Raw genomic sequence first — 26,743 nt, 5'->3', positions numbered from 1 at the left:
GAAGGACGAGACATAAAGTTTAGCTATTTGTATAACAATATCAGTGTGTCATGCATTTGTTTCTGAATACAATCATTCTCTCTTTGGGAGCTTTATTAATTTTGAACATTCTTCTACATAATGTTTGGGGAACATCAAACATATTTGTACACTACAATGAATCTCCAGATTTTTTGCAAAATAGCTCAATCTCAAATATTTTAAAATCTTGCAATAGATTCACAAATCCTGGACTTTGGGCCAAAAGTTTAAGAAATGAACATGTTTCGACCTTAACCCTTTTATTGTAGTCCTTTCTGTATGTTTAGTGCTTAAACATACAGAAAGTCTCAAATCTTTTGCAGCTTCCAACTGGTTGTCTTCCTGTTGGCTTTGTTGCCCAGCAATAGGTATGGCTTGGCTGTTCATAATAAGCTGTTCAGTGATTTATAAATTAGTAGACATATTTTAAAGTCTACTCTGAGTGACACCTGAGGTTACATTGGTTTCAAAGGAGCTTAAAGATGAGGCACGTTCAAACCCTTAAAGCTATTTGTCCATTTTATGCATGTGATTTAAGGGAAGGGCGCAATAAAAAATACATAAAAAGAAAGAAATCTTTGAAGGGGAAGTGATGAGTCACACATTGACTGGACATAAGGAACTATTTCTTTCTTTCTCTTTATACTGATTTTTGACATCTAGATATTCACAACTTAGTGTCAGCTGTTTGTTTCTGCATCCTGACAAAGTTACATAACCTTCATTGTGAACTGACCATAGACGTTCTGAGTAAATCGAAAGTTAGGGGTTCAGATCCGAGGCAGCCATGGAGATGCAGGAGATCCCCAAAGAGAGCCCAAAAAGCAGCAGAGAGGAGGGAGCAGGTGAGCCGATGCTGGAGGTGAAAACCCAAGGTGAGCAATGGATGAATTCATTAAAATGAGTGCATTTTGGTGCTCTGGTGTTTACATTAATTGTATGGCAAGAATTTGCACAAGCTCCAGATTTGTCTGTGTCTCTGTCTTTAGAGGAAGCAGAACCAGGCCATTACGAAGAACTGCAAAGTCCATCGGAGGATGTCTATGTAGAAGCCTTTCATCCGACAGTCAAATCAAGAACTGGTATGCATTTATATAAAAAATGTACAGATAAAACTAACTGACAGGACAAATGAGTTTATCCTTTGAGATAAATGTCTGCTGAAGCAACACAACTCCTCATGTTTCAGCATGTTACTCAGTCAAAGTCACCCTTTGTGTTACATCAATAACTGCATTTTCTTTAACACTTTAGCTTTTTGTTATTTAGTATTCATCTCTATTATTTTCATTCTGAGTAGAATATAGTACTAGCCCCAGGTAGTCCTCCAGTTTGGTCACATTTGTTCATTTCTGTTTAGCGTGTGGTTTCACACTGCTGCATAAAGCCATTTTATTTAACCACATGCTGTATTTGTCTAATGAAACTGAACTGTTAGATTTGCATTTTAGCCTTAAATCAAGGTTAATGTGCTCTAAGAACCACAAAAAATAATCAAAATTCTCATAATAATCAAATTACTTTATTTTTAAGAATATAGATTAATCAGATATCAGTTTAGTATGTCAAAAATTACTTGGTGGGCAGTCAGAAGCTAAAAAGGAAGTTTTCTTGAAGACTAGGGTGTTGCTTTTTTTTTGCAAAATACAACAGTATTAGCGACAACTTGGATTCTTTGCACTTTAAATGTAAAGTATTTGGTTTAGTCTGATGAGAAACACCTTTGCATAAATGCTGTCAAAATGAGGAAGAAGGAAAATTCCCCAGACTTCACATTTTATGACTTCAGATTTCACTTAAGACATTAAAAGTTGCATAATAGTTATGTTCTTAAGACTTACCATTTACCTTTGTATATTAAGTATATGAATAAAAATGACTAAATAAATAAACAGCATAATGCCTTCTGTCATTGCATCTATGTCACCTCCTCGGTGCAGTTAGTGATTTTTGTCTGCCACTTACACCTGTTTTTTATACGTGCTAAATATAGACACAAAAACAGCACCCGCAATCTGGTTCTGGTTTAATAAATCCCATTGAGGCGGTAAGTCAGTACATTTCAATATCCTCCTCCCGATACTTTGCAGTTTTCCGATGATCAGCATTTGTTTTGCATATTAATGAAGACAACTCGTTAATAACTTGCTGACACAATCCTTTATGTGTATTATTTCTGAATCAGCTTTTCACATTTTATCAAGTTTGCACCAGATTTTGTGCACAAACCTTTAGAAGATCAGAGCCAATGTATCTCTTGGCTCTGATACATTGAGCCAAATCTGAACCCATTTGATGTTCCATTGTGTGTTGTTATAATACTCTTTGTGGTAATAATGCAGTGGAAATTTCAGGACTGGACTTATTCCACAAGTGGTGTTTTATCATGGCACCACATTGGAATGCATCGAGCTCCAGATAGCAACCCCTTCTGTCACAACTCTTTGTGGAAGCAGTCTGCACACCTAAGTGCTGGCTTTTATTCACCAGCGGCCTTGGAAGTGATTGAAACACCAGTGCCTTTGGCTGCAGAGTGGCAGCAAAGGAGAACTAAAACAAAAGCATCCTGAGCTGTTTTCCAATTTCTGGATACAAAACTCTGAACACAAACTTGTTCTTCTTGGTATACTCTCATTATAAGTGTGACCCAAACACAGACATATGACCTGTAATGAAATATTATTTCTTGTTTTGGAGAAGGAAGCTCTTGTTGCGACATGTTTGGGTTTTGTACTTTCTCACTGTCTGTCTCTCTCACACACACAAGCACATTCTCATTCTTAAAGAAGAAGGCACATAAAGATTAAAGCTTGGGGGCATTCAAGGACAAGCTCGGTGCAATGTGAATAATTAGGGAATTACTGGGAGTTGTCATGGTGCTGCAGTGGGAGGGGGGGTCTCTTTAAATTTCAGCAGAGGCACGCTTGCGTCAGCAGAGCAGGAAACCAGAGCAGAAAAGAGTAAACAAGGATTCTGATATATAGGAGGAGGACTGCTTTCTCCATGTATATCAAATTTTTTCGCAGCTATTTTGAGGATAAAAAAGAGAAACCAGATGAGGCAGAATTGTCTGTGGAGCTGAAGGGGGAGGAAGGTAATGGGTGAAGTGTTTTTTCCACTCTGATGGTGGTCTTTGTTGTGCTCACTGACATTTGGTTTTCCTCTTCAGGCAAACAGGATGAAGGAAAAACAGGACTGTACCGGGTGCTGTGTTTAATCCTCACAGTAATCTGCTTCCTCCTTCTCATTCTGGTTTTTGTCCTCGGTGTGAAACGTGAGTACGCACCGCCATGCATTACTGCAGCTGAAACACACACCTCATGATGACTTAGATGCAATGTAGGGCATTATCTTCATGCAGACAGTAATAACCTAACATGCTTTAGAACGATGAGGTTCTTTGTAACAACAGATTATAGCAGACTGCTGGTATAGCTGCAGGGTGCTGTTCTTGCCCTCATATCTCCTCCCACTGTCCTCTCTTTTGTAGTCAAAACTGGATCCACAGTCTGCTCAGGAAACCGCAGATTCGAGGACCAACAGAGTTCGACATGCAGCCTGGAGGAGTGTCAGAGCCACTTCCCAAAGAGTCAGTTCAACAGTAAGTATAAAGGTGTTGAATACTGAATAAATAAAACCTTCTTTAAGCAAATAAAAACAGCTGATACTTTGTCAGTTATTTAATTTTTTTTGCCTCACCTTTATCTAAAGAGGTCTTGTTCAGAAGTTCAAACTGTGAGCATGTACTTGACAAATAAGAAAAGAGGACAAGTGTGACAAAGTTTCAAGCCTTGAACATTGTCCACAGCAGATGAACAATATTCAGAAGTCATTTAAAGTTTCCATTCAACTGGTAATTTGGGAACAAAGTTGACGAAGATCTTTTTTTGTTTGTGCACGAGTTGTTTCACTGTTTTGTAGTTTGCAGTCTTGTGGGAGTCGTCTGCCATGGGACATTTTGTAGCTATGGATGATTTCAAACCTGTTTTGACAATTTGACTTAAATTGATTTTCTATAATATTCTTGCAATCTCTTGCTATGTGTCTCCAATTCATCCTGTCTACTAAGAGTATGCTCTGAGTTATTTTGTCTAAATCAAGGATTATAATCTGTCACATTTCAATAGAATGAGCTGACCCAAACTGAGATTAAAATTTCAAGAGTTTAAGAAATGTCAAACAATATTTTGGACAATACCTACACATGCCACACATTAAAACTATATTAATAACATCAATATATATATATATGCTAAATACTAGTAAACAGTTTTCTTTTTCATGTTTTTTGCTTTAACTCATCTGTCTAATTTTTCAGAGCTTCCCTGTCGGCAGTGCGCTAGCGGCTGGCTCACCTTTGGAAAATCCTGTTTTTTCCTGTCCACCACCAGACTGACCTGGTTCGAGAGTCAGAAGAACTGCAGCTCCAGTGGAGGATCTCTGGCTATTGTTTCCAGCCAGAATGTTCAGGTTTGCTGTGTGACGATGGTCATTATTACTGTTAGCAGTTTGTTACGTCATAATTATTTTGCACTGTGCATTTTGTGCAAATCCCGGAGACCTTTTTGTCATTTTCCTCTAGAACTTCCTGACAAAGAAAGGGGAACTGAAATATTGGATTGGACTGAGGCATGACGACTCCATATGGAACTGGGTCAACAGCAGTAAGCTGCAGCAGAGGTGATTCTTGAAAAATAACTCACCCAGAGGATTTATTAAACAACCAATCGCTAAATATTATTTTAATTTTATTATGTTATTTCTGCTCATGTCTTGTTTATTTCTGTTTTTGCTATGGCTGATATTTGGAGTCAGATACTGATCAATTCGGCTCGTAATTATTTGACCAGGTGGGGGCACTCAGACACTTTTTATAGAGAAATTAATTTTCAGCACCAAATGAACAGTTAATTACTGAGGTTGAAAAAAAAATAAACAGTAAACATGAGCTTTAACACCATAGAAAAAAAAAAACTCAACTTTGACTTTTATTTCTAATCTTCTCTGTAAAAAGAGCCAAAAAAGAGATTACTTCAATTTTCCAAAAATAATCTCTGTATTTTTTTTTTTTTTACATTTTTCTTGAATCGTTGACATTAATTGTTCTTATGTTTGCAGCTATTGGACTGAATCTGTACAGAATGGAGACTGTGCCTATCTGAACAGTGAAGGCCCAGTCGAGAAGAACTGGGACAGAGCTCCCTGCCAGGCCTCCTCCTACTTCATCTGTCAGCTGCAGTTCTGATGGAAACTGTCTCGTCAACAATCGTCTTAATAGCAACACAATCAGCAGCTTGTTCTCACGCCACAGTCCAATCATATCCAAGGTTCTTAGATATAAAATATATTAAATCTATGGTCTGAATTTAATGTATGCCATCAAGTTCTATTTGCATCGTGTCATATATGAGTAATACTTCAGTGGTTCAACGTTTATAAATTGTATTTGCTGGGTTTATCTCTAGAAAAAAAAAACAGTTACAGACTCCTGTATCATTAATCTTAGACATATTACACTGAGATTGAATAAAGCTCAATCTGCTCCTGTAACAGCCTAGGAAAGCTTCTTTTCCAACAAAATATCGGATTCCGTTTTATTTGCATTCTTTGCATTCAGTTATTTTCATCTGTTATTTTCATCTGATCAGTTTTCCCATGTTTCACTCTTAGTTCTATTCTTTGTGATATTTAGTTAGATTAATTTCCTGGTCTCTCCAGTCTCAAATCAACCTGCTAGCTAATCAGTGCAGGTGTTTTGTTCCAGCATTCACCATCACACTATTTAAACCTTTCTCCTGCTCACATTCCTTGCTGGTTCCTCCAGTTGGATTACTGTTTTTGTTTTGACTCCTTGTGATTTTAATATATTTTGTTTTATATGTAATTTTTTCATTAAAACATTCTTTACCAGCAAGTTGCCTCTCCGTATTTGTGTCCTTCATCAACCAACCTACAACATGACACAAAGCTCACTAAATAACATGGTAGATTAACATGGTTCTGTATGCTCATGTGCTATAAGTTGAATGAAGTGAAGTGTAGAACAAGATTAGTGGTTCCCCAACGATGTAAGTTTGTTCTAAATGATTAGCTTAAATTTCTTTACCAGTTGTTATTCATAGGCAAATTTGACATATTATTGCACAACAAGATGTAAGCAGGCCCTGGGATGCAGGAATGGGACCATTTCATGGAGACCGTCCAAAGGGCTGAAGAAGAAACCAATAGGTGAAAAGAAGACAATCTTTTAATAACCTGTCAAGATGAAAAGAATAAATACTTACAGGTGGAAAAAACCAATGAGAACAATGAAACTCAGCCACATAAACTTTGTCGGGTCTCCAAATATAATCGAGGAGGAAATGAAAGAAAAAAGTCAAAACAACACTTGTGAGTAGATCACATTACCAGATTGTATGTATTAACTGGACATGCCTTGATTCTAATCATTCCATTGGAGCTCTGCGTGTTTTTCAAATGATTTCCTCTAGTATTTTCCTCTGTTTTACTCAATCCACCTTCTACTGCAATGCATCTCTACCATGTTCCTGTGGAATAGCACACACCCACGGGATTATGCTGCCACTACCATGTTTCAGTCATGGGATGGTGTGTTGGGGGTGTTTGTTTTTTTTGTTTTTTTTCCACATGTAGGGTTTTTCATCAAGGCCCGACTCTTAAACTTGACTTCTTATAAATATCCGACACCACAAATAGCTGAGGGTTTTGGTTCCTGCAAGTGAAGAACATGACATTGCATCAGCCAAAAACCAGACACAGAGCCATCAACTCAGCTTCCTTCTAGCATCTCACAAGCTCTGAACAAACACACTAGTGTGTGTTCAAATCGTTACATTGATAGACCAGATCAACGTAACGATTGGTCCTTAGCAGCACCAAGGACCCATCGTTTATTCTGGGAAAAACATTACAAACAACAGCAGAAAAAATAAATATATTTTTTTGCTTTTGCGTCAGTGATGGAAAGGAAAATACAGTGAACATCAGTGCTTAGTTTGTTTACATGCAAGTAGCAGAATCCCCTCACCCCCCACTGAAAACAGTGAATAATTTGAAAATAAGCAAATAACAAAAAAGGGGAACATTATAGCAAATGACGGCTTCAACATCTGAGTCAGCTTCATAAGGAATTAACTTGTCTAGAAATGTTTGGAGGACCAACAAAACTAATACATGTGCATCACAATAAAGTCATTGAACTTTTAAGTAATACCGATAAATACAATTTTAATTTAAAACGTATCCGTTACATACCGTAAATTCATTACATGAACTGATGCATTTAATGGGTTTATTTCTGTTAGTCTGATGATTATGGCTAATGAGAAACAAAAATTCAGTGTTGAGAATGTTAGATCAGATCAATGCAAAGTTTGAACTGAAAAAGCAATGCTTCCTTACATTTATTGCATATAAATGCCTCTAATTGTGGCAGGACTGATACTTTATTAAACAAAGCTAATTATTCATATTGCATTGTTGAGATGTGCATCTAGAGCAGCTGATATGCATTGCCTTTTAGATCAAAGGGTTAGAAACCATTTTGAGACTAAAATATATCATTAACTTTGCTCCTATTTTTCCTTAGAGAAGATAAGAAGATCTTTTGTCATGTTGTCAGATGTGTCCTTGATTTGTGGTTTTCTTTATATAGTGTTTTGCATATTTAAAAAAAAACATTTACTTCAAGATATCAGACTGGAAAGAGCTGAATGGACACACATAATACTTTGCAGATATTTAATTGCAATACGTCTCAAAAACAATGCCTTTCATTTTCACAGTTCTTCATTATGTATAGCAAAATATCTCACAGAACTTGAGGTTTTTAAGTGGTAAAAATTACAAATAAAGTCCTAGGGGGTAAATGATTTCATAGCATTTTAAAAGATTTTTCTTCTCTCAGTCTTTCCTCTGAATAAAAAAACCTTGATTATTATCACACATTGAACTGCTGTCAAGTGAGCTAAGAGATGAGGCAAGTTCAAACCCCAAAAGCTATTTGTCCATTTAATACATGTGATTTAGGGGAAGGGCGGAATTAAATAAAATAAAAAGAAATGTGTAAGGGGAAGTGATGAGTCTTCTCTGAAATGAGTCACACGTTAACCGAACATAAGGAGCTTTTTCTTTATAACCAATTTACCTTATACACATTTGCAAATTAGCATCATTCTTCATTTGTGTTTGAACGTTGAAAAAGTTGCAGAACCTTCATTGTTAGAGACCTTAAACTCTCTGGGTGAATAAAAATTTAGGGAATTAAACCAAAAGGCAGCCATGGAGATGCAGGAGATCCCGACAGAGAGCCCACAAAGCAATGAGGAGGAGGGAGCAGGTGAGCCGATGCAGGAGGTGATAACTCAAGGTGAGAAAGATATGTAGTGAATTAGCACAGAAGATAATGCTCAGGTGTTTAAATTAATTGTGTGTAAATTTGAAAGTGATCTCCAGATGTGTTTGTATTTTTGTCTTTAGAGGAAGCAGAACCAGTCCGTTACGAAAGCCTGCAAAGTCCGTCGGAGGATGTCTATGCAGAAGCTTTTCCTCCGGCAGTCAAACCAGGAGAAGGTATATCTGCAAATCAGAAATGGAGTATTTTACAGCAAATACTAATGGACAGGACAAATGAGAACAAAGTCTCAGCTGTATTAACCATACGTCTTACTTAGTCTGGATAAGATAATTTTGTGATGCATTAAAAGATGCATTTTTTTTATATTTCCTTTTCTTTAGCATTTTTGCATTATACATTTTTTAGCATTGTTCATGTTTTAAATAATAAAAAATGTCAAGTTTGGGAAAGTGATGGAGAAGCAGAGAGTCCAAAAAGCAGCGAAGGAGCAGATGAGTTGATACTGGGGGCGATAACTCTTGGTGAGAAAAATATTAATTAGTATTGATAAAATTTTCAATTAAAAAAATGATTTTAGAAAGTATTTAGCCTCGGCTGGAACTCACTAATTGTTCACTTGAGTGTTATGTTGTCTCACAGTGCTGTAAAAATGGTGTAGTTTTACTGAAGGACGTTTCTGCACGTCTAATAAAACCAAACCAATATATTTGAATCTCAGCTTTAAAAAAGTGTTGCTGTATTATAAATGAACATTCACAAAATGAATAATGTTTATTACTAAAATTTATAAAAAAGCTACATTTAAAAGAGATCATTTTAGTTTGTCATGGAGATAAACCGGTTGCCAGTCACTTAGTGGTGGGGGCTTTATCATTCTTAAAGATTTGAAATGGTTTCTAGTTTTTGCTTTTGCAAAGTGCAGCAGTAACAACCGTGGGGCTGCATACTTAAAGTGTGTAAAGTTTTTTGTTCAGCAAACAACTCATTTACATATAGAGGAAGAAAGGAATCGTTCTTCCTCATTTTATAACCATTTCCCCTTGTAAATTTATAAAATTAATACAAAACATAGAGCATAAATTTATATGTGGTTAAGTACAAGAGATACTACATGCATTTTAAGAAAATGCCAGTAATTTTGAGTAGTATTTAATTAATCTGTAACTCAGATGTTAAATGTTTATTCACAGATTTATGGAACTAAATTTAGTAGGTCAGTTTACGTTTCTTCTGGGTTTTCTAAATTGAATAGTCGCTTGTTTTTTTCAAACTACCATTCAGATAACACTTAATTCTATGCAGATGGCTCTATGTCAAAATATGCCTCTCTGCTATGTCACTGTTCAGAGTATAATTTAAATCTGGACCTTCTGAAATAGAACATTATTCCCCCTGTTCTCAGGAGTTGGACTTTAGGTGTTGGCAGATTTTTGTTGTTGATTTTTCTTGGGGCCCAAATGTGGATGAATCACCGGTTTTGTGTCTCTGTGACCTTTCTTGTAAGAGCTGTAGTAATTTCATTTTCTTGTTGAAAACTCAAATTTTGAAGACTGGTCATGCCTCGTAGACATGTATAAAAAGTTATGATTTTGAACCTTTTCAGTCTCCCAGGCCTTATGAGCAAACTCATCAAATTTCAAAACCACTGGCCAAATCCTCTACAGAGTTTGATCAAAAGCAGAGGCCAGAAACGCCTGTTTGCTGCAGAGCATGGGGAAAGAAACGTTTTGGATAGGTGTCAAGAAGTTCTACAAGTGTATGAAGTTTTACACCACTACAATAAAGAAAAGTAAATAAGGAAGGTGTTTTAATCATTCCTATGATTAAGACATAGAGAACCTGGTGTGTTCTCAATATTTTCAGTTTTCATAATGTAAGATTGACCAATGCACATGTGCAACTAAAGCTTCTGATGACTTTGAACATGACCTTGTTCTAATTACTTTCCCTGCACTGAAATCATCAGCATACGCTCGTTATGATAAGTGTGACACAAACACGGATCTAATATGGCTTGCAATGACATTATACTTCTTGTTTTGGAATACAAAGTCTCTGTTGTGACTCTGTCTCCACGAGAGAAAGAGATTCAAGCTTGGGGGCGTTCAAGGACAAGCTCTGTGTTACGTGAATAATTTAGAAATTACTGTGAGTTGTCATGGTGTTGGGGGGTGAGGGGGACTCTAACCTCTACCCCAGGCACACTTGAGTTAGAACACAAAAGAATAAGCACCCTGCCTGGCACACAGTAGGACAGCTTCCTCCATGTACGTCAAATTTCTTCGCAGCTATTTTGAGGATAAAAAAGAGAAACCAGATGAAGCAGAATTGTCGGTTGAGCTGCAGGGAGAGAAAGGTAGGGATGAAGTGTTTTTTCCACTCTGATGGTGGTCTTTGTTGTGCTCACTGACATTTGGTTTTCCTCTTCAGGCAAACAGGATGAAGGAAAAACAGGACTGTACCGTCTGCTGTGTTTTATCCTCGCAGTAATCTGCCTCATTCTTCTCGTAGTTGCTGTCGTTCTCGGTGTGAAACGTGAGTACGCGCCTCCATGCATCAGTGCAACTCAATCACACAGTTACTTTAGATGTCAGATTTAAAGTGGTTTATTATAGCATGCTTTAGGAAGCAATATCTTATTCTTTGATCCAGCTTTCATTATGGCAACAGATCTCCCATGCAGTACATTGCTCGCTGCAGAGCTGCAGCCTGAGGGTGCTGTTCCTGCCCTCATGTCTCTTCCCACTGTCCTCTGTTTTCTAGTCCAAACTGAATCCACACTCTGCCAAAGAAATGACAGATTTAATGACCGACAAAGTCCTCCAACATGCAGCCTGGAGAACTGCCAGAACAGCTTCCCAAAGATGGCATTCAAGAGTAAGTGTAAATTTGAGAAAATACTGACAAAATAAACCTTGAACAAATAGAAAAACGTGTGATACTTCATCTTTTAGTTTTCAAGATAGTTTTGCTTTACCAGGCCTTTAAAGTGTGTTTATCAGAAGTTTATCCAAACTTTCTGCAGGTGTTTTGCTTTTCGTCTCGTTTTCTCTATCTGACCATGACAGCAAATTGTGCTGACAAATAAGAACAAAACAAAGTATCAAAGTGAGTTGAAAACAACCCACAGCAGAAAAACAACATGTTAAAGTCATTTAAAGTTGTTATTCAACTATGAGAGCAAAGTTGTTAAGATCTTTTTTGTTGTGGTGTTGGTAATTTCACTCGTAAACTATGTTTCACTTCTGTAGTTTACAGGCTTGTCGGAACCATCTGCTGTGGGTCAATCTGTAATTTTGGGTCATTTTGAACCCACTCTGAACACTTATGTCTTAAAGTATTTTTCTATAATAAGTCTCTCACAGAGAAATTTAAATGTGGCTCCTATTAATCCAATCTTCAAGGGACAGTTTGTTCAGATTTAATTTCCTTTGATTATGTGACGTTTCAAGTGAATAAATCTCAGAATATTAGTAAGTGGAAACCAGGTGTAATACGAAGTCGTATTAAAGGGCTACACACCGCTTTTAAAATGCCCGGTTTTTAAATGAGAACTGACCAGTTGAGTGGTAAGTTGCCTTTCAGTCTTAATTCCTTTAATTTAAAAAAGACTTTTAGTCATGATTCATTGTGTTGCGGCTTCACAAACAAAACTCTTTTCAAAATGGTTTGGTAGACTTATGAAGCAGCAAAAAAGTTAAAATAAGATCTTTGAAACAGCTTGTATTGTCAAATAAAATCACATAAGACATGGAGGCATTACAGAAATGACTGTACTGAGGGTAAAAACAAACAAACAAAAAAAACCTTTTTTCATTTACCTAAACATTTTTTTTTATCATATTTTTTGTGTTAAGCCTTAATGCACCTGATCTGCCTCATTTTTTCAGAGCTTCCCTGCCGGCAGTGCGCTAGCGGCTGGCTCACCTTTGGCACGTCCTGTTTTTTCCTGTCCACCACCAGACTGACCTGGTTTGAGAGTCAGAAGAACTGCAGCTCCGGAGGAGGATCTCTGGCTATTGTTACTAACCAGACTGTTCAGGTTTGCACTGTGACACTGGTTACTATCACTTCTCGGACTTCTGGTTGCGTTACAATTATTTGCACAGCGCATTTTGTCCAAATCTTTTTCTCCTTTGGCTCTAGAATTTCCTCACAAGGAAAGGGAATCTGAAGTACTGGATTGGACTGAGACATGAAGTCTCCTCGTGGAACTGGGTCAACAACAACAAACTCCAGCAGAGGTGAATGTAGAGACATAATGCAAGACATTGCAAGAAACATGCAATGATGATTACGATGATTTATGAAACACCTGGCAGCTAAATATTGATCAGTTTTGTAATCATATCAAATAATTTCTTCAAATTTTTCTGCTTTGAAATAAAACAAATTTTAATCAGTCACTGAATAATTCAGCTCAAATATTTGACCAGGTGGGGGCAATCATGGGCTGTGTATACAGAAACCAACTGGCCATTTAATCATCAGGTTGGGAAAAATGATTAAAAGAAACAAAAACACAATATCACAGCAGATCATCTCTGTCCTATCTTAATTAATACTATTTTTACATGTTTTAAATCTTTTTAAACTAGTTACTTTATTCACAAATTACATGTGTTTTTCCCTTTTTTTTTCTTTTTAACTTTGCTCTGCAGGAGTTGGTTCAGCTTCTTTGTTGCTCAGTGCTTCAGAAATAAAGTTGACATTAACATGTAGACACAATCTGCATTTGTGATACATTTATCAAAAATGCGGGAGAGACTAAATTAAAAAAGAAAGCAATTAATTTCTCCATTTCAGAATGGATTCAAATTTTGTTTTTGACATGGCAAGATAAATAAACTTCTAAAATCAGCCTCGTCCCATTTAGGACACAACTTGCCTCAGACTGGTTGTTGTCTTTTTCAAAAAGAGCTACAACACCAGACAAGAGCTCACTATCCTGGATATTCTGTTTGGTCGTTAGCATGAATTATTCTTGTGTTTGCAGCTATTGGACTGAATCTGTACAGAATGGAGACTGTGCCTATCTGAACGGTGACGGCCCAGCGGAGAAGAACTGGGACAGAGCTCCCTGTCGGGCCTCCACCTACTTCATCTGTCAGCTGCAGTTCTGATGGAAACTGTCTCATCAACAGTCGCCTCCACAGCAACACAACCAACAGCTCGTTTTCACATCACACTGTAATCATATCCAAGCTTCTTCAATGATAAATTTGTGGTCTGAATTCAATGGATGCCATTGAGTTATACTTACTGCTGTAATGTGATTTATGCCTTAGTAGTTTAGCTTTCATCAACTTTATGATGTTTATGATGATACATTTCATGTTGACTCAAATAAAGACCAGTAAATTTGTTTTTATTAACGCTTTATTTTCATATAAAAGTATGCATTCAACTTTTTGTCAAGTGGAATGTTTCAATATTATGTTCGCTCTGGATATATTTCTGCTACATACACTTTTGTTTAAACATATATTGCTATGAAAATAACATGCTTCACTATAGCATAATACTGCAAGAACAATTGCACAGTTCACTACAAAGAAAAAACAGATACATCTTCAAGTCAGTGACGTGTTGTTGCTTCAAAAGGCTTAGATTATGATCAGGTAGAGTTTCATTTTAAACAAATCTGATGTCCTGGATGTCGATTGGCTCCTCCTGCTCCATCTCCAAATCTAAAGCGCTGTGTCGAATCATCTCCCACCCAGCCTGTGCCTTCTTCTTGCCTGGGGTTTCTTGTTGGCACACCGGGATGTCCTTTGTTGGGTCTGACTTTTCAATGCCCTCCATTTCATCCACACTAGAGAGGACCTTGACGTAGCGTCGCATCTTTTGCAGCATGGGATCGTTCCTGTCTTCCACCCTGTAGAAGAGGAGCTTCAGTAAATCATAGTTGGGAAACTTTTATGCAACATGAACATCGTTAAAACTCAAAGTACACTGTGGACTGGAGGTCGCCTTTCAGTTCAGTCAAGTAAAATTAGAAAGTAAACACGGCGCTGATTATTCTCATCCCTTTTGATAGTCTGTATGTTTATGACTTTATGGCAATTTATTTGATTTCCTTGGATTGGAAACATTTTGATTTGTTTGAATAATAATAATGTGAAGAAATGATCTTGATTCCATTGTTTGATAACTGAATGGTTGGTTGGATTAATTAACTTGCTAAAGCATCTTGGTTTTATGCGAACAGAAACATCTATGACTGTTTCTGCTAACCAAGTTTTGGTCTCCGCTTTTATTTGGGCTTTACTGTTCAGTTGCTATATAGTTTAGCCACCACCAGGGGGCGCACCAGCCTTAAAGGTTTCTTCCACTTATAGATTATTTATAGAGATCCTGTGTGTGCTCGTTCTACTGGCATAAATTTATAGTATGAATAGCAAAGCAGAATAGAGAAATTAAAAATAACATGTAAAACATGAAAATAATGAAATGAAAATAAATAAGTAACATTTTAAATTAAACCTTACTTTAAGTTACAGTGGGAGACTTTGGAAGTGAAAGTACTTTAGGACCACAATAAAGTCAAGCATAAAGCATTTTATCTTAGACTATATCCATTCTACAGGAAGTTTGTCTTATCTACCAGAGAATGTGGTTCAGGAGTGGCTTGTTAAACAAAAAACAAACAAACAAAGTCTTATGTGCAAAATTCTGTCTTTAGTGCTTAAAACACTGAATTGTTTCTTCTACAAATAGTCCAGTGACATTTCCAATCTTGGTTCAAAGCAATGAACAAAAAACGTGATAATAAATATGTAGAAAACATTATTGAAATTGTTAAAGATAATAAGACACACAACAGGCTTTCGTCTTGAATGATTTCCACTGGTTTGAATAGAATCCTGCAAGGACAAGGAGCTCACACATTCATGATCAATCAATTCCCTCCTTTTGCACTTTTCTCTTTTTTATCACAGTTTATTGTGGTGTAATAGTTTCAATGCCACCCAGATTTTTTTCATATCTTATCCTTTTCCAATGTCAGTATTTCACTTGGGTTTTAAGGAACAAACCAAGACAAGCTACATAATCATCAGTAGGATAGAATATGCTTTTGAAGATTTTTATAAAATATGGATCTGAAAATTGTGAATTGAATTTATTTCCAGGTTCCTTCAGTCCATCCTTATAAAACCTTCTAACTCTGCAATAACAATTACAAGTATTCTGATGCAATTCTCTGCCAGTTTTGAACAACTAGAGGCTGATTTTTTTTTGCTTTTTGAGTATCTCAATTTTTAGGTTTGGTTATTGATCCTTGGGTTGTTGGACACTTTCATGTACACCATTTCCTGGAGTTCTGGATGTTTGTTCTGGGTCATTAACCTTCTTTTGCTACTTCTGACAGAAGTAGCAAAAGAAAAGAATTCAATAAGAATCAGGAATTGTTTCGTCCATCTGAATGATAAATGTCTTTTATCAACAGTGATATTCTTTCAGCTTTAAAGTGATATTTTTTAAAAAATTTTGAGCTAATTTAAGATCTGATTTGAAGAGTTTGTTTTTAGTAACTGTCTTGTTATCCGCACAATCTCTCTTTGAGATCTGAGCCACATTCTCTTACCTGAGATACCAGCGCTCTTTAAGGCCGAAGCTGAGCCCACACACGCCGAGCCGAGGCCACAGACAGCGAGGAAGCCTTCTCTCCAGCATCAGAGTCGTGGCTACAACCTGAATGACAAATATCCCAGCTGTAAGCATGACACAGCAGTGTTGAATCCACGCTGACAGGGTGATGACGTGAGCGTGCGCCACGGCTACCTGAGTCCTCCAGAGCTTGTCTCTTTCTTGGGCCACCCTCCAGTTTGTGTCACTCATCATGGCGATCAGCAGGTTGAGCAACAGGAGGTAGGCGACCACAGAGAAGCTGACGTGCAGCACGTGGACGATGGGGGGTGTTATGATGGTGTGATCCACGGGCAGGTCGATCAGACCCACGCTGAGTTCAAACAGGGAGAAGAGGGTGATGGGGTAGGTCGTGTATGCAGGGAGAGAATTTGGGTCTTGGGTCATATATACTGTCCAAAGAGCTAAGGGGAAGATTAGACAAACAAGTGAATGAGAAAAATAATTTTAGAAAATGTAAAAACACCAAGAATAAATACTTACCTGTGGAAAAACCGACAAGAACAATGAAACTCAACCACATAAACTTTGTCAGGTCTCCAAATATAATCTAGGAGAAAATGAAAGAATAATAAAAAAAAAAAAGCCACATAAATCACATTGCCACATTGCATTGTAGCATTAATAACTGTAACATGTTGTGTATTGCAAAACAACCGCATAACTTTGACATTCCCTCTCACCTTCTGTATCATGATGACGTAAGGGCCGAGCATTTCAAACCCGCGAGCGAAGAACATGACGTTGCACCAGCCAAGGACCAGACACAGCGCCATCACTTCCCTTTCCGCCTGCACCCCACATGCTCTGAACACACACAGCAGCACCACCAAGGCTGCGTAGCTTATTCTGCGTAAAACATTACAGACAACAACAGAAGCATCAAATAACATGTCTGCGAATTTTGCACTTGTGTCCCTGCTGAAAACAATGTTTCTATTTACAGAATAACATGGAAGGGTCCTCCCAATGCCGTCTGGCCGAAGTAACGTTTGGCTCCGACTCTCAGTATATCAGGGATCTGTTGGTAAAATGACACGGAGGAGGACGTTTTAGCACACACAACTGCTTCATAAAAGCATAAAAATAGGACATGAGTCATGTGCTGACCTCCAGCACCAGGATGAGTATAGCTCCCAGGACGCTGATGACCTCTCCAGCCAGCCGCAGACTGTCCCCATATGTCACATAACTCTCCTGAAGCAGGAATAGAAAAATACAACAAGCATCAGCGCTCAGTTTGATGTTTACATGCATGCGGTGGAATTAAAAACCGCTGAAAACTTAGTCGACTGAATAGTTTGAAGATGAGTTAATTTAAAAAAGGAACATTATAGGAAACATGCCTTCACACCAGTTCATCAACATCTTGGTCAGTTTCTCAGGGCATTAGTTTGTTTATAGATGTTCAGAGGAACAGGAAAGCAAATAGATGTGTACCACAATAAATGGAAATATCATTGAACAGCTAATTAATATCAGTGAATAATTTCCAAAATTAAAACTATATGGCACAAATTCTTTGGACACATAGTTATGCATTAAATGGGTTCATGACTGTTAATCTGGATAATTTTGACTTAAGACAAACTTAATTCTCATAATGTGAAATTATAACCTCAAAACTATAAACTTGAAAATTAAACACAATTCCTTTATGTGATATTTTCTAAAGAGTTGTGACGCTACTGCTTTTTAAAACAAATGATCACTTTTGTTGTGGTATTTTGCTTATCTAAAGAATAAATGTAATTTAATTAAATGATAGGTTCTAGACTGTGCAATTCAAATAAAAAGTTTATTTATTCACCAGAGACTTTTTTTTAAAGAAGGATAAATGTATAAAAAAATTACTGCATATAAAAGAAACTTATCTGATTACATGTGTTTGATGTAAAATCTCTTTAAATTCATTCAACTTAAAGCAGAGGTAGCTAAATAGAAAATTATTATTTTGTATAAGAAACTTAATAATAATGTTAATTTAACTTAATAATATGTTATATTGTATCTTCAGACTTTAATTGTCAGACCGAGTTTGAATGTAAACTATGTGCTTCTAAACAGTAATCTCTGATAAATGCAATAAAAAATGTATTATTTACCTTTTTTATTGCAAATTATGTGATAAAGTTAAATCTACTTAGTAAGCTTTGGACATTATTTAACTGCACCGCTGAGGTTTGTTTATGCTCAAAAACAGTTTTAATTGTATGTGTTAAACATAAAACTTCAAATTTATGCTATGAATTCATGAGTTCAACCCACATTGAGGGTCTTCTGAACCCGGATGGTTTTGTCCCGGTCCGCGTCTGTGTAGTTCCTGTCAGCGTCCTTTAGAGGGCGGCAGACACAGCACAGGGTGAAGGTCACTATGTACAGGAGATAGAGGAGCAGAAGCAATCTGACGTAGGAGAGGTGGAGAAAAACCACTGTTAAAAACACAGTTTATCCATCTACATTTTATTTTGTCACTCCACACAAAGACGAAACTACCTGAGGTAATGTTTCCCATACAGATTCCACTTCAGGCTGACCAGCTGCCTCACAGGAGTCACTTCCAGAATCTCCCTCGCCTTTAAAAAAAGCAAACAAAATATTATTTTTCCATTATAATCTTCATATGTACTAAAATACTAAACTATATTTACTAAGATTAAATTTTTGCTAATGTCAACTTGGTAAATATTATTTTATTCTTAAGACAAATGACCAAATCTCAAATTACAGTGGCAACCACACAGTTTATGTGTGGACATAAAGTGGGAGTAAATAAATTTGTTTTCTTCCCAATCCTTTTAAAGCTACATGCATTTTGTGTTTCTCTTATCGCCAGTGGAAACATATAAAACATTAACTGGATAACCTTGATGATGGTACTGTATGCATCTTTACTGTATATATTTGTCCATATATATATGTATATTTATTACCCATTAAAGAGTATGACATGCTTTTTGTCTTTTTTCTATATGGTGCCAAATGAATCAATAAATCAAATCAAATATTAAATCTTAGCACCTATGTGATCTCTACCTCTCTCCTCTGGCTGCCCACTATGACTTCCAGCACCGACATGTTGTCGGCCCACGAGTCGATTTCAGTCAGGTCGTACAGGTGGGAGCTCAAGGGGCCCAGGTTCCACTGGACGACACGCCTTTTATTAACCAGGTGCTGAAACACCTGAGAGAAAAGCTGGATGAGTGAAATAATCTGCCCCAGCTTTCTTTTCCTCCTGTGTTCTACACTCACCACAATGTTTCCCTCCTTGGCAGCCAGCTTGAAAGGTGTGAGGCCTCTGTTGTTGGGCACCAGGTCAAGGGGCACCGCCTGGTCCAGCTCCGCATCACGGGCCAATATCAGGTCAATGGCTTGGCACGCTGTGGTCTTATTGGGCTGCAGGACTAAAATGTGAAGCAGCGTGTTTCCTAGAAGATGAGATGCATGTAAATAAAATAAAGACACATTAACAGAGTTTATTTATAAATTGCTTGGGGTTTTTTTTGGCTCTAGTGGCCTTTAATTGATAGTTAATTGATTATTTTGTTAGTGAGTCAAATTATATGTGAAAATTAAATTTCCAATTTTTGAATTAGGATTTCAAACCTAGATAGTCTTGGATCCTGGTGCTGGCCCCAGCGTCGATCAGCATGGTGATAATGTCCTTATTACCAGCACAAGCAGCAAAAGACAGGATGTGCTCACCTGGAGAGCAAACACATAAAAATTACACCGCATTATTTTATCACATTGCAAAACAACACAGAAGTTTATTTTACACAAATACCAAAGAACATCAGAAACAAATCAACATCCCAGGTATGTTGTTATTGCCAGATTGTGCTGACTTACCACAGTACAAAAGTCCTCCTATCCTCTTCCTGAAATACAGACCGGTGACTCGAGGGTTGACGTCGCCTCCACGGCTGATCAGATGATGAACCAGGTCGAGGTTCTGATTCACTACAGCAATGTGGAGAGGAGTGACACCTGAGGCACAGACAAACAACGTTAAGGCAAAATTTGTAAGTCTTAAAAAAAGGCAGCATGTTAAGTTACAAAGATTTATTTTTCTAGTGTGACTTTAATTGTAAAAGAAAAAAATGAATTCCCGGAATTAATGATTACTAACGTCAATAAAATGTATATTTGTAATTATCTGGCAGTAAATAATAACCACAGTAAAAACTGGATTATATTGAGCTCCGTCTAATTGGATCTGAGTCTGACTAAATGATTTGACTGGATTTCAATAAATTGGATTGATTTGATTAGAATTGGGACAAAATTGTATTTTCAAATGTAGTTTCTAAATAAATAAAGAAAAAAGTTTACAAAGAAAGTTTCATAATGGTCCACTGTTGAAGAGAGAAGCCTGGTCAACTTCCCACTCTCAGATTAATTACCACAGTTACAGTTTCAGAACCCCTGAAATATTCGATTGTACCGTTTCCATTGTTTGAAATCATTTTATTGAGATGGCAGAGGAAGTACTGGAGCAATCAAGGTTGCCCAGCACTAACATGCCCACTGCTGATGACAAAAAGTCACACCTCTGCTCAGCAGCTGACTGCAGGCTAGGTACTCAAGCAAATAACCTGAGAAATATGTCACAGTATTTTAGTTATACTGTAAAGAACAGAAAAAAAACAAAACAAAACATAATTTCCTTTTCAATAAGCAGTTTGTTAAATGCTGCTTATGTTTCTTAAATTCAAGTTACCAGTAGTAATTTAATTATAGGTATAAAAATGACAGATAATGAATTCTTTTTTTCTAATTTTTTGTGTAAATACTGAGCAACAGTGATGGTTTTCCTCAGAGACCAATTTGGAGATTTTAGGCATTTTAAAGTTGTGCAACTGGAAATATCTCCATAAGCATTTCCCCAGACAAGTAATAAAATTAACAACAATCAAACTGCTCATTTCATCCCTGAAACTGTCTAGCAGAGGAAAAAGCTGTAAAGACCAAGATTTGGATGATTTATTGTTCATTTAGACTAAGATCAGCACATTTTGCTTTGTCTAAAGATTTGATGAAATCTAGTTTCACATATTTTTTACTTTGAATCAGAATCGTCTTTTTATCTTAGATTCTGTCTGCAGTTCATTTGCTTTTTCCTCTACTTATTGCACATCTAGTTGCGTTTATCTGTGAGACTTTGACATTTTAAAATGTGCATCTCTGTTTAAGTTCAGGTGTGTTAATACTCTTGAACCTTGAAAAAGCTCAGAGGTCATGGGCTCATTGATGAGATCAGGAGCTCCGTCCATCAGAGCCACGGCGGCGTCCAGGTTATCGTTCATCACCGCAACGTGAAGCGCCGTCTCTCCGAGGGATCCTGAGTGACAAGAATTGTTTTAATGTTACAGTAATAATAAAACACTACAAAAGATTTCTTTTTTTTTATTCCTACCTCTCTCAAATATGTTGGTGGAAGCACAGCTCAGTAGCTTCTTTATGCAACCAACACTGTCGTTTTTAGCCGCGTAGAAGAGAGGAATGTCATTTATGCTGCAAAACAGTACGACAGGTGCAAAATGTAAACTTTTTAATGCCTTCTGGCTAAAGAAAAAAAAAAAAGCAGTTGCAGTGGCTTCAGGTATGATAGTACTTTTTTGTGTAGTATAGAAATGTTTCATCCAGCATTTCGTTCCATCCTTTCTTATTCTGAAGGCGAAACCTCAGCTGGGTCCACCAGTGGTTGAGCTCGCTGGGAGCAGATCTAGCCAGAGACGGAGACATTGAGTCCTGATGTTCAACTGGAAAAGTGATGTATAAGGGTTTTAGTTATTTCCAGGTCAACATACCCGATTTAGGTCTATCTTTGCAATGAATGTGAATAATTTTAAAAGCAGAAACAATTTATTTAGGAATTTGAAAGTGAAAGGCCATCTTACCGTCACAGAGCAAAGTGCTGCTTCTCTTCTTTTACAACTCCTCAGTCATACCCTTTGAATTTGGGCTGAGCACCTTGAAAGTGTCCCGGAGTAGAAATCCCAGAGGCTTTGCAAATATATATGACCCCAGCATGGAAGAGGAGGAGACATGTGGTGGGACTGGGAATGAATGGGCGGAGAGCGGACAGGTGAGGCAGGGACAGTGAGGTGGTAATGAGCAGGTAGAGTTTACCTGCTGGTTACAGAAATACCACAGAGAAAGTTGTGTTTGAAGCTTCGGTCCACTTGTTGACTTTGAACACCTTCATCATGATGATTTGAAATTACCAATGAAGCTGCCTTAGTGTGAAGCATCCCTTAGTGTGAAGGGATGCTGGTTCCAATCCCTGACGCTCCCAAGGCTCTAAAGTGTGTACGTCTCTGTCAAGATGTTTTCTGTGAAGCAAAAATTTGTAACTTTTTCCACACATATGACACAATTTTGCTTCAGTAAGATTCAAAGGAATTAAAAAACAAGCCATAATTTTGTTACAGAAGTTTGCACACCTTTAAACCAACATGTTTTTGAGCATCATCAAAAAATGCAGCTAGTCTTTCACACATCCTGTGAAGTATACTGAATTGGATGAACCTTGAATAATAATAATTCAGCTGTCTCAACTGAATTCCCTCTACTTTTCCTCATTTGCATCCTTCAGCGAGAGCCATTTACAGAGAAATTACAAAGGTCATTGTTTAAAGGTATCAGTCAGGATAAAGATGCACGAGACACTGAATCAAGTAACGGTTATTGGGTAAAATGTGAGACAAATCAATAAAACTCTTCAAAATTGCTGACAAGACTGACACCCATCAGGGAAGCTGCCAAGAGGGTCTAAAGGATTAAATCATCCAGGTCTGGCTAAAATTTTGTTTGTGATTCTGTTGTAATCTGATAAAACTAATCTTAAACGTTTGGGTAATTATACATGAGTACATTTGGTGAAGAATCAGCACTGGACCTCACCAAACAAACACTTTCCTGATGTCAAATATAAGGAATAAATCCAAGGAATGAATCCAAACATCCAGTATAATGTTCTGGGGCTGCTTTTCTGGAGATGCAGCAGTTTTACAGTTTGTTACAGTTTGTTTTTATCAGGGGAGATTCAATTATGAACAAATATGAGCTGGCATTGATCCAAAACTTTGTGGTTTTTGTTTGAAACCCAGATGTGTAAAGGGATTTCATATTTCAGCATCATAGTGAGTCTGAGTTTACACCTGAAATTGTGCAGGAACAATTTGAAAGAAAAAAAATTGAGCCAGGGTCAGAATTATTTATTATTCTTTTTTTACATCTCAAAAAGGATAGTGTAGACTTTATAGAGGCCTTTACCAGATCAATCTACATTCCTCTCAGTCACCAACAAAACCTGCATGGCCGCTATAAAAATTCTGCAGCTTCATGACTGTCCTCACATAAAGGTCATTGCTTCGGGTGAATAGTTAGGAAAACCGGTTTGGAAATTGCTCGAATGCAGGATTGTAATCTAAACCTCGCATCAAGCCATGCTGGTCCAAGCTGCAGGATCTTTTTTGAAAAGCTCTAAAAGTTGGAAAAATTGCTGGAGAAAGGAAGAAGATGACGTGATTTGTCCGCGTGTTGCAGCTTGCCCAGCAAACACTTTGCAAATGGCTTCATTCACAGTGATTTAACATGTTGGGCACCATTCATGTGTCAACAGGAACGATCACAAAAACGGTAATTGCTGCAGTTCGAAGACCATAATGATCATTTAGAGGCAGGCAGCGTCATCTCCAATAAGGCCTTTCCTCTCAGAGCATCAAAACAAAACGAAAAGTTTCATTTGTAAAAAGAAATTGAGCTTTTATTTAACAGGTTTTATTCCAAAACAGCTACATCGCATGTAAACTACTGATTCAGTAGAATTATACATCAATACGGTCACCCAGGTTGTAGTGTACGAGTATTTTCCTGTATCATTTATAGCTTGTGATTCAGGTGAAGAGGTTAGCCGCAGGATAAACAGGGTTTAGGCAGACACTATAGGAGGCCCCGGTGATGACTGCGCAAATGGCCGTCATTTCATATTGTGCAGATAATAGCTGTTTACCAGACAGGGAGCACCGATTTTTAAGCACTGTCATAAAGACTGGAGGCTTCCACGCTGTTAATGTCTTTACAGGGAAACAATAACACCATAAAAAACATGACTTTGTGGTTTTCATGCAAGTGTTTTAGGACCCAGGACTTATTAATTTGAGTCGGGCCGCCGCCAAAAACATTCATTATATCTGCAGCTGGTACATTTAGCACAACTGGCACTCAGTCAAAGCCTTGTGTTACATGATCATTATGTAAGAGGCGCAGCAGCGAAATATAATTAATAAAAAAAACAAAACAAACAAACCTATTAAAGTTTCAAATATTGATTGTTTCTTGTATTTATTGTTAGATTTAAATGTCTTTATATTAAAATGAATTATGATTTTTCCTCCCGATGTCACTGTTTGGTCCGATGGAAAATTCCACGTAATCTGAGTCTCTTTCTGAGTGTCTCTAACATACATGGAAATGTACAACAAGAAAGACAATTTAAAATGATAAAATATAATAAAAAATTCTATTTCTGGTGGGAAATAAAGTATCCTCACATATATGCCTTCATAAAATGGCTGAAATTATGTGCATTATGTCAGGTGGACATGGTTAGAAAATGCTTACAATCCATTCCTGGGAAACCTCAGACTATTACTTTGGTGGAGTAAGAGTGAACAGCATTCTGAAGCCCTCTGACCAAAGACTGTGGGAGTTCATGAGTGCAGTAAAGGATTTGAAGAATGAAAAGATTCTCCAAGATCAGACATCCACTCATCCATTATCTTATGCTTAGTCTGGGGTCGGATCATGGAGGCCGCAGCCTAAACATAGAGGACAGACTTCCGCCAGGAGTCCCAAGACCAGCAAAGACCCAGTCCTTCAAGTGTATCCTGGATCTTCCTCTGAGTATCATCCAGGTGGGAAAACATCACCAGGAGGCATCCTAACCAGATCCTAGAGCCTCCTCAACTGGCTCTTTTGGATGTGGAGGATCAGGCTCTACTCTGATCCCCTCGAGGATGACTGAGCATCTCACCGAGTCTCTAAAGGAAAGGTCCAGACATCCAAAAACTCCTCAGATGTAATTATGGAACCTGTAGCAGCCTCAACTAAACCTTTGGGAAACAGAAATAAAAGATACTGGGCCGAGCCAAAACCTGGATCTTGATCTCATTGACAATGGTCCTTTGGGATGACTTGAAATGGTCATAACCTGCTCACCCGACAGAGGAATGGGTCAGAATCTCCTCACACAGATGTCATAGACTGGTAAATGTTTACATGAGGCATCACACGGAGGCTATTTCTGCCAAAGCCTGTTGATATGATGAAGCTGGAGATCCAAATACTGAAACATTTGCTCTAAATAAAATATGAATTCTAAATTTATTAATGAAAAGAAACTGAAGACAGTTTTGTATCCCACCTAAAACTGCTTTGCAGAAAGAAAGGTTCTCATTTCTAAATGTCATTTAGTAAAGGTCAGACTCATACCCAGGTTTGTTTTGGGAAACATTTCCACAAATTACCAATGTACTTTCACTGAATATATTTTGTCTTATCAGTCTATAACAAATATGTTTTAAGTAAAGTTTAATTGATATACTGAAGATTTCATTCTCAAAAACATAGATTTTATTTGGTATAAATGCAGAGAAATATAGTTGGTGAACCACTTGGGACCAAACTTCAAGGAAACCAAAAATTATCTACAAATGTATCATAACCAGGTGCTAAAATAAGTGTCATGGCTTACAGAGGGTTCACTGACTGACCTATAGCCAGATGTATAATGAAAATAGGACATGCGGGTGAAGTAATATGATGTGTATGCAATCTTGGTTTCATTTTAGATCTGTTCTGCCATCAGCAGCTGGGGGACATGAGGGCTACCAGGATATGTGTCTGCAGTGGGACTGGTGCTGATCCCAGCAGATCCTAAGCTGAGATTCTGCTAAAAACTGCTGACATGTGGAATAAAAGGAACAAGAAGTTCATTCTGAAACACTGTGAAGGTTACTGTAATCCTGAAAAAGATTTATCTCTAAACATTGATGGTTATATTCAGGATATAGACCACTTTGGACATTATTTGAACCTAGGTATTTATGGAAAACTGGTTAAACAATTTTTTCAAAAGGCTTTAATAGACTTCATCTGAGACAGAATTATGCAAAACTGTTTCCAAAATGTAAAATGGGGAAGGTTTACATGAAGATATAATTTCCTTAGCCATAATATTTTAACTATCGATAGTAATTTATTCTGTTAAATAAAGGTTGCTATTGTTAGAATTGTTGATCCCCTAATTTCTTGCACCATTTTTTCTTTTACAGAAATGAAAGTACAAATACAAAAGCCGGCCACAATTCATAGATTTAGTAAAAAGATTTCAAACTTATGTCACAATTAGGCACTGTGCTTTGTTAATCAGTCGCTTAATGACAAAAAAAAAAAAAAAAATTCTGTAAAAATATATTAAAGTTTATGGATGAGAACACTTTTGGAAGACGCTGTATTATGGCTGAAACATTGGAAAAAGCGTTGAATAATAGCTCATTACTTTTTCTTTTTCTTCTACTTAAGTACTGTGATTAAAAACACTAAAAGGTTATCAGAAAATATTACCATCTTAACTTCGTTAGTAAAGATAACCTGAAAGGAAAGAATAAACAATGTTCTTTTCTT

At 37.2% G+C, this 26,743-nt stretch overlaps 3 protein-coding genes across 5 annotated transcripts; 2 read left to right on the top strand and 1 right to left on the bottom strand.

Moving 5' to 3' along the window:
* Positions 1–669: 669 nt before the first annotated feature.
* Positions 670–5,935, top strand: LOC129371454 (early activation antigen CD69-like). Of its 2 annotated transcripts, XM_055048046.1 has the most exons (7): positions 670–896; positions 1,011–1,103; positions 3,191–3,295; positions 3,512–3,622; positions 4,340–4,491; positions 4,604–4,701; positions 5,140–5,935. In XM_055048046.1, exons 1-7 carry the CDS (start codon positions 809–811, stop codon positions 5,264–5,266), a joined length of 774 nt encoding a protein of 257 aa, XP_054904021.1. In that variant the 5' UTR covers positions 670–808; the 3' UTR covers positions 5,267–5,935. The 2 variants fall into 2 exon arrangements, with proteins under 2 accessions (XP_054904021.1, XP_054904022.1); XM_055048047.1 differs by lacking the exons at positions 670–896; positions 1,011–1,103 and adding an exon at positions 2,920–3,115.
* Positions 5,936–8,147: 2,212 nt separating this feature from the next.
* Positions 8,148–13,768, top strand: si:dkey-26c10.5 (uncharacterized protein LOC563797 homolog). 2 transcript variants are annotated; one of them, XM_055048203.1, is made up of 7 exons: positions 8,148–8,410; positions 8,521–8,613; positions 10,829–10,933; positions 11,162–11,275; positions 12,289–12,440; positions 12,545–12,642; positions 13,395–13,768. In XM_055048203.1, the coding sequence occupies exons 1-7, from the start codon at positions 8,323–8,325 to the stop codon at positions 13,519–13,521; spliced, it is 777 nt and encodes a 258-aa protein (XP_054904178.1). In that variant the 5' UTR covers positions 8,148–8,322; the 3' UTR covers positions 13,522–13,768. The 2 variants fall into 2 exon arrangements, with proteins under 2 accessions (XP_054904178.1, XP_054904179.1); XM_055048204.1 differs by lacking the exons at positions 8,148–8,410; positions 8,521–8,613 and adding an exon at positions 10,581–10,754.
* On the bottom strand, positions 13,766–22,036 carry trpv6 (transient receptor potential cation channel, subfamily V, member 6). The gene is made up of 17 exons (XM_055048202.1): positions 21,952–22,036; positions 21,666–21,813; positions 21,468–21,565; positions 21,270–21,392; positions 19,901–20,038; positions 19,655–19,753; positions 19,301–19,476; positions 19,085–19,231; positions 18,545–18,624; positions 18,317–18,452; positions 17,159–17,245; positions 16,993–17,069; positions 16,732–16,897; positions 16,532–16,598; positions 16,184–16,452; positions 15,987–16,093; positions 13,766–14,276 (listed from the first exon to the last, which is right to left on the bottom strand). The coding sequence occupies exons 2-17, from the start codon at positions 21,794–21,796 to the stop codon at positions 14,033–14,035; spliced, it is 2,145 nt and encodes a 714-aa protein (XP_054904177.1). The 5' UTR covers positions 21,797–21,813; positions 21,952–22,036; the 3' UTR covers positions 13,766–14,032.
* Positions 22,037–26,743: the final 4,707 nt, after the last annotated feature.

The sequence above is a fragment of the Poeciliopsis prolifica genome, unplaced genomic scaffold, assembly GCF_027474105.1.
Source record: "Poeciliopsis prolifica strain line A6 unplaced genomic scaffold, Auburn_PproV2 SCAFFOLD026, whole genome shotgun sequence".
NCBI lineage: Eukaryota > Metazoa > Chordata > Actinopteri > Cyprinodontiformes > Poeciliidae > Poeciliopsis > Poeciliopsis prolifica.
Note: the sequence above shows the minus strand (reverse complement) of the source record. Positions and strands in the feature narration are given on the sequence as shown.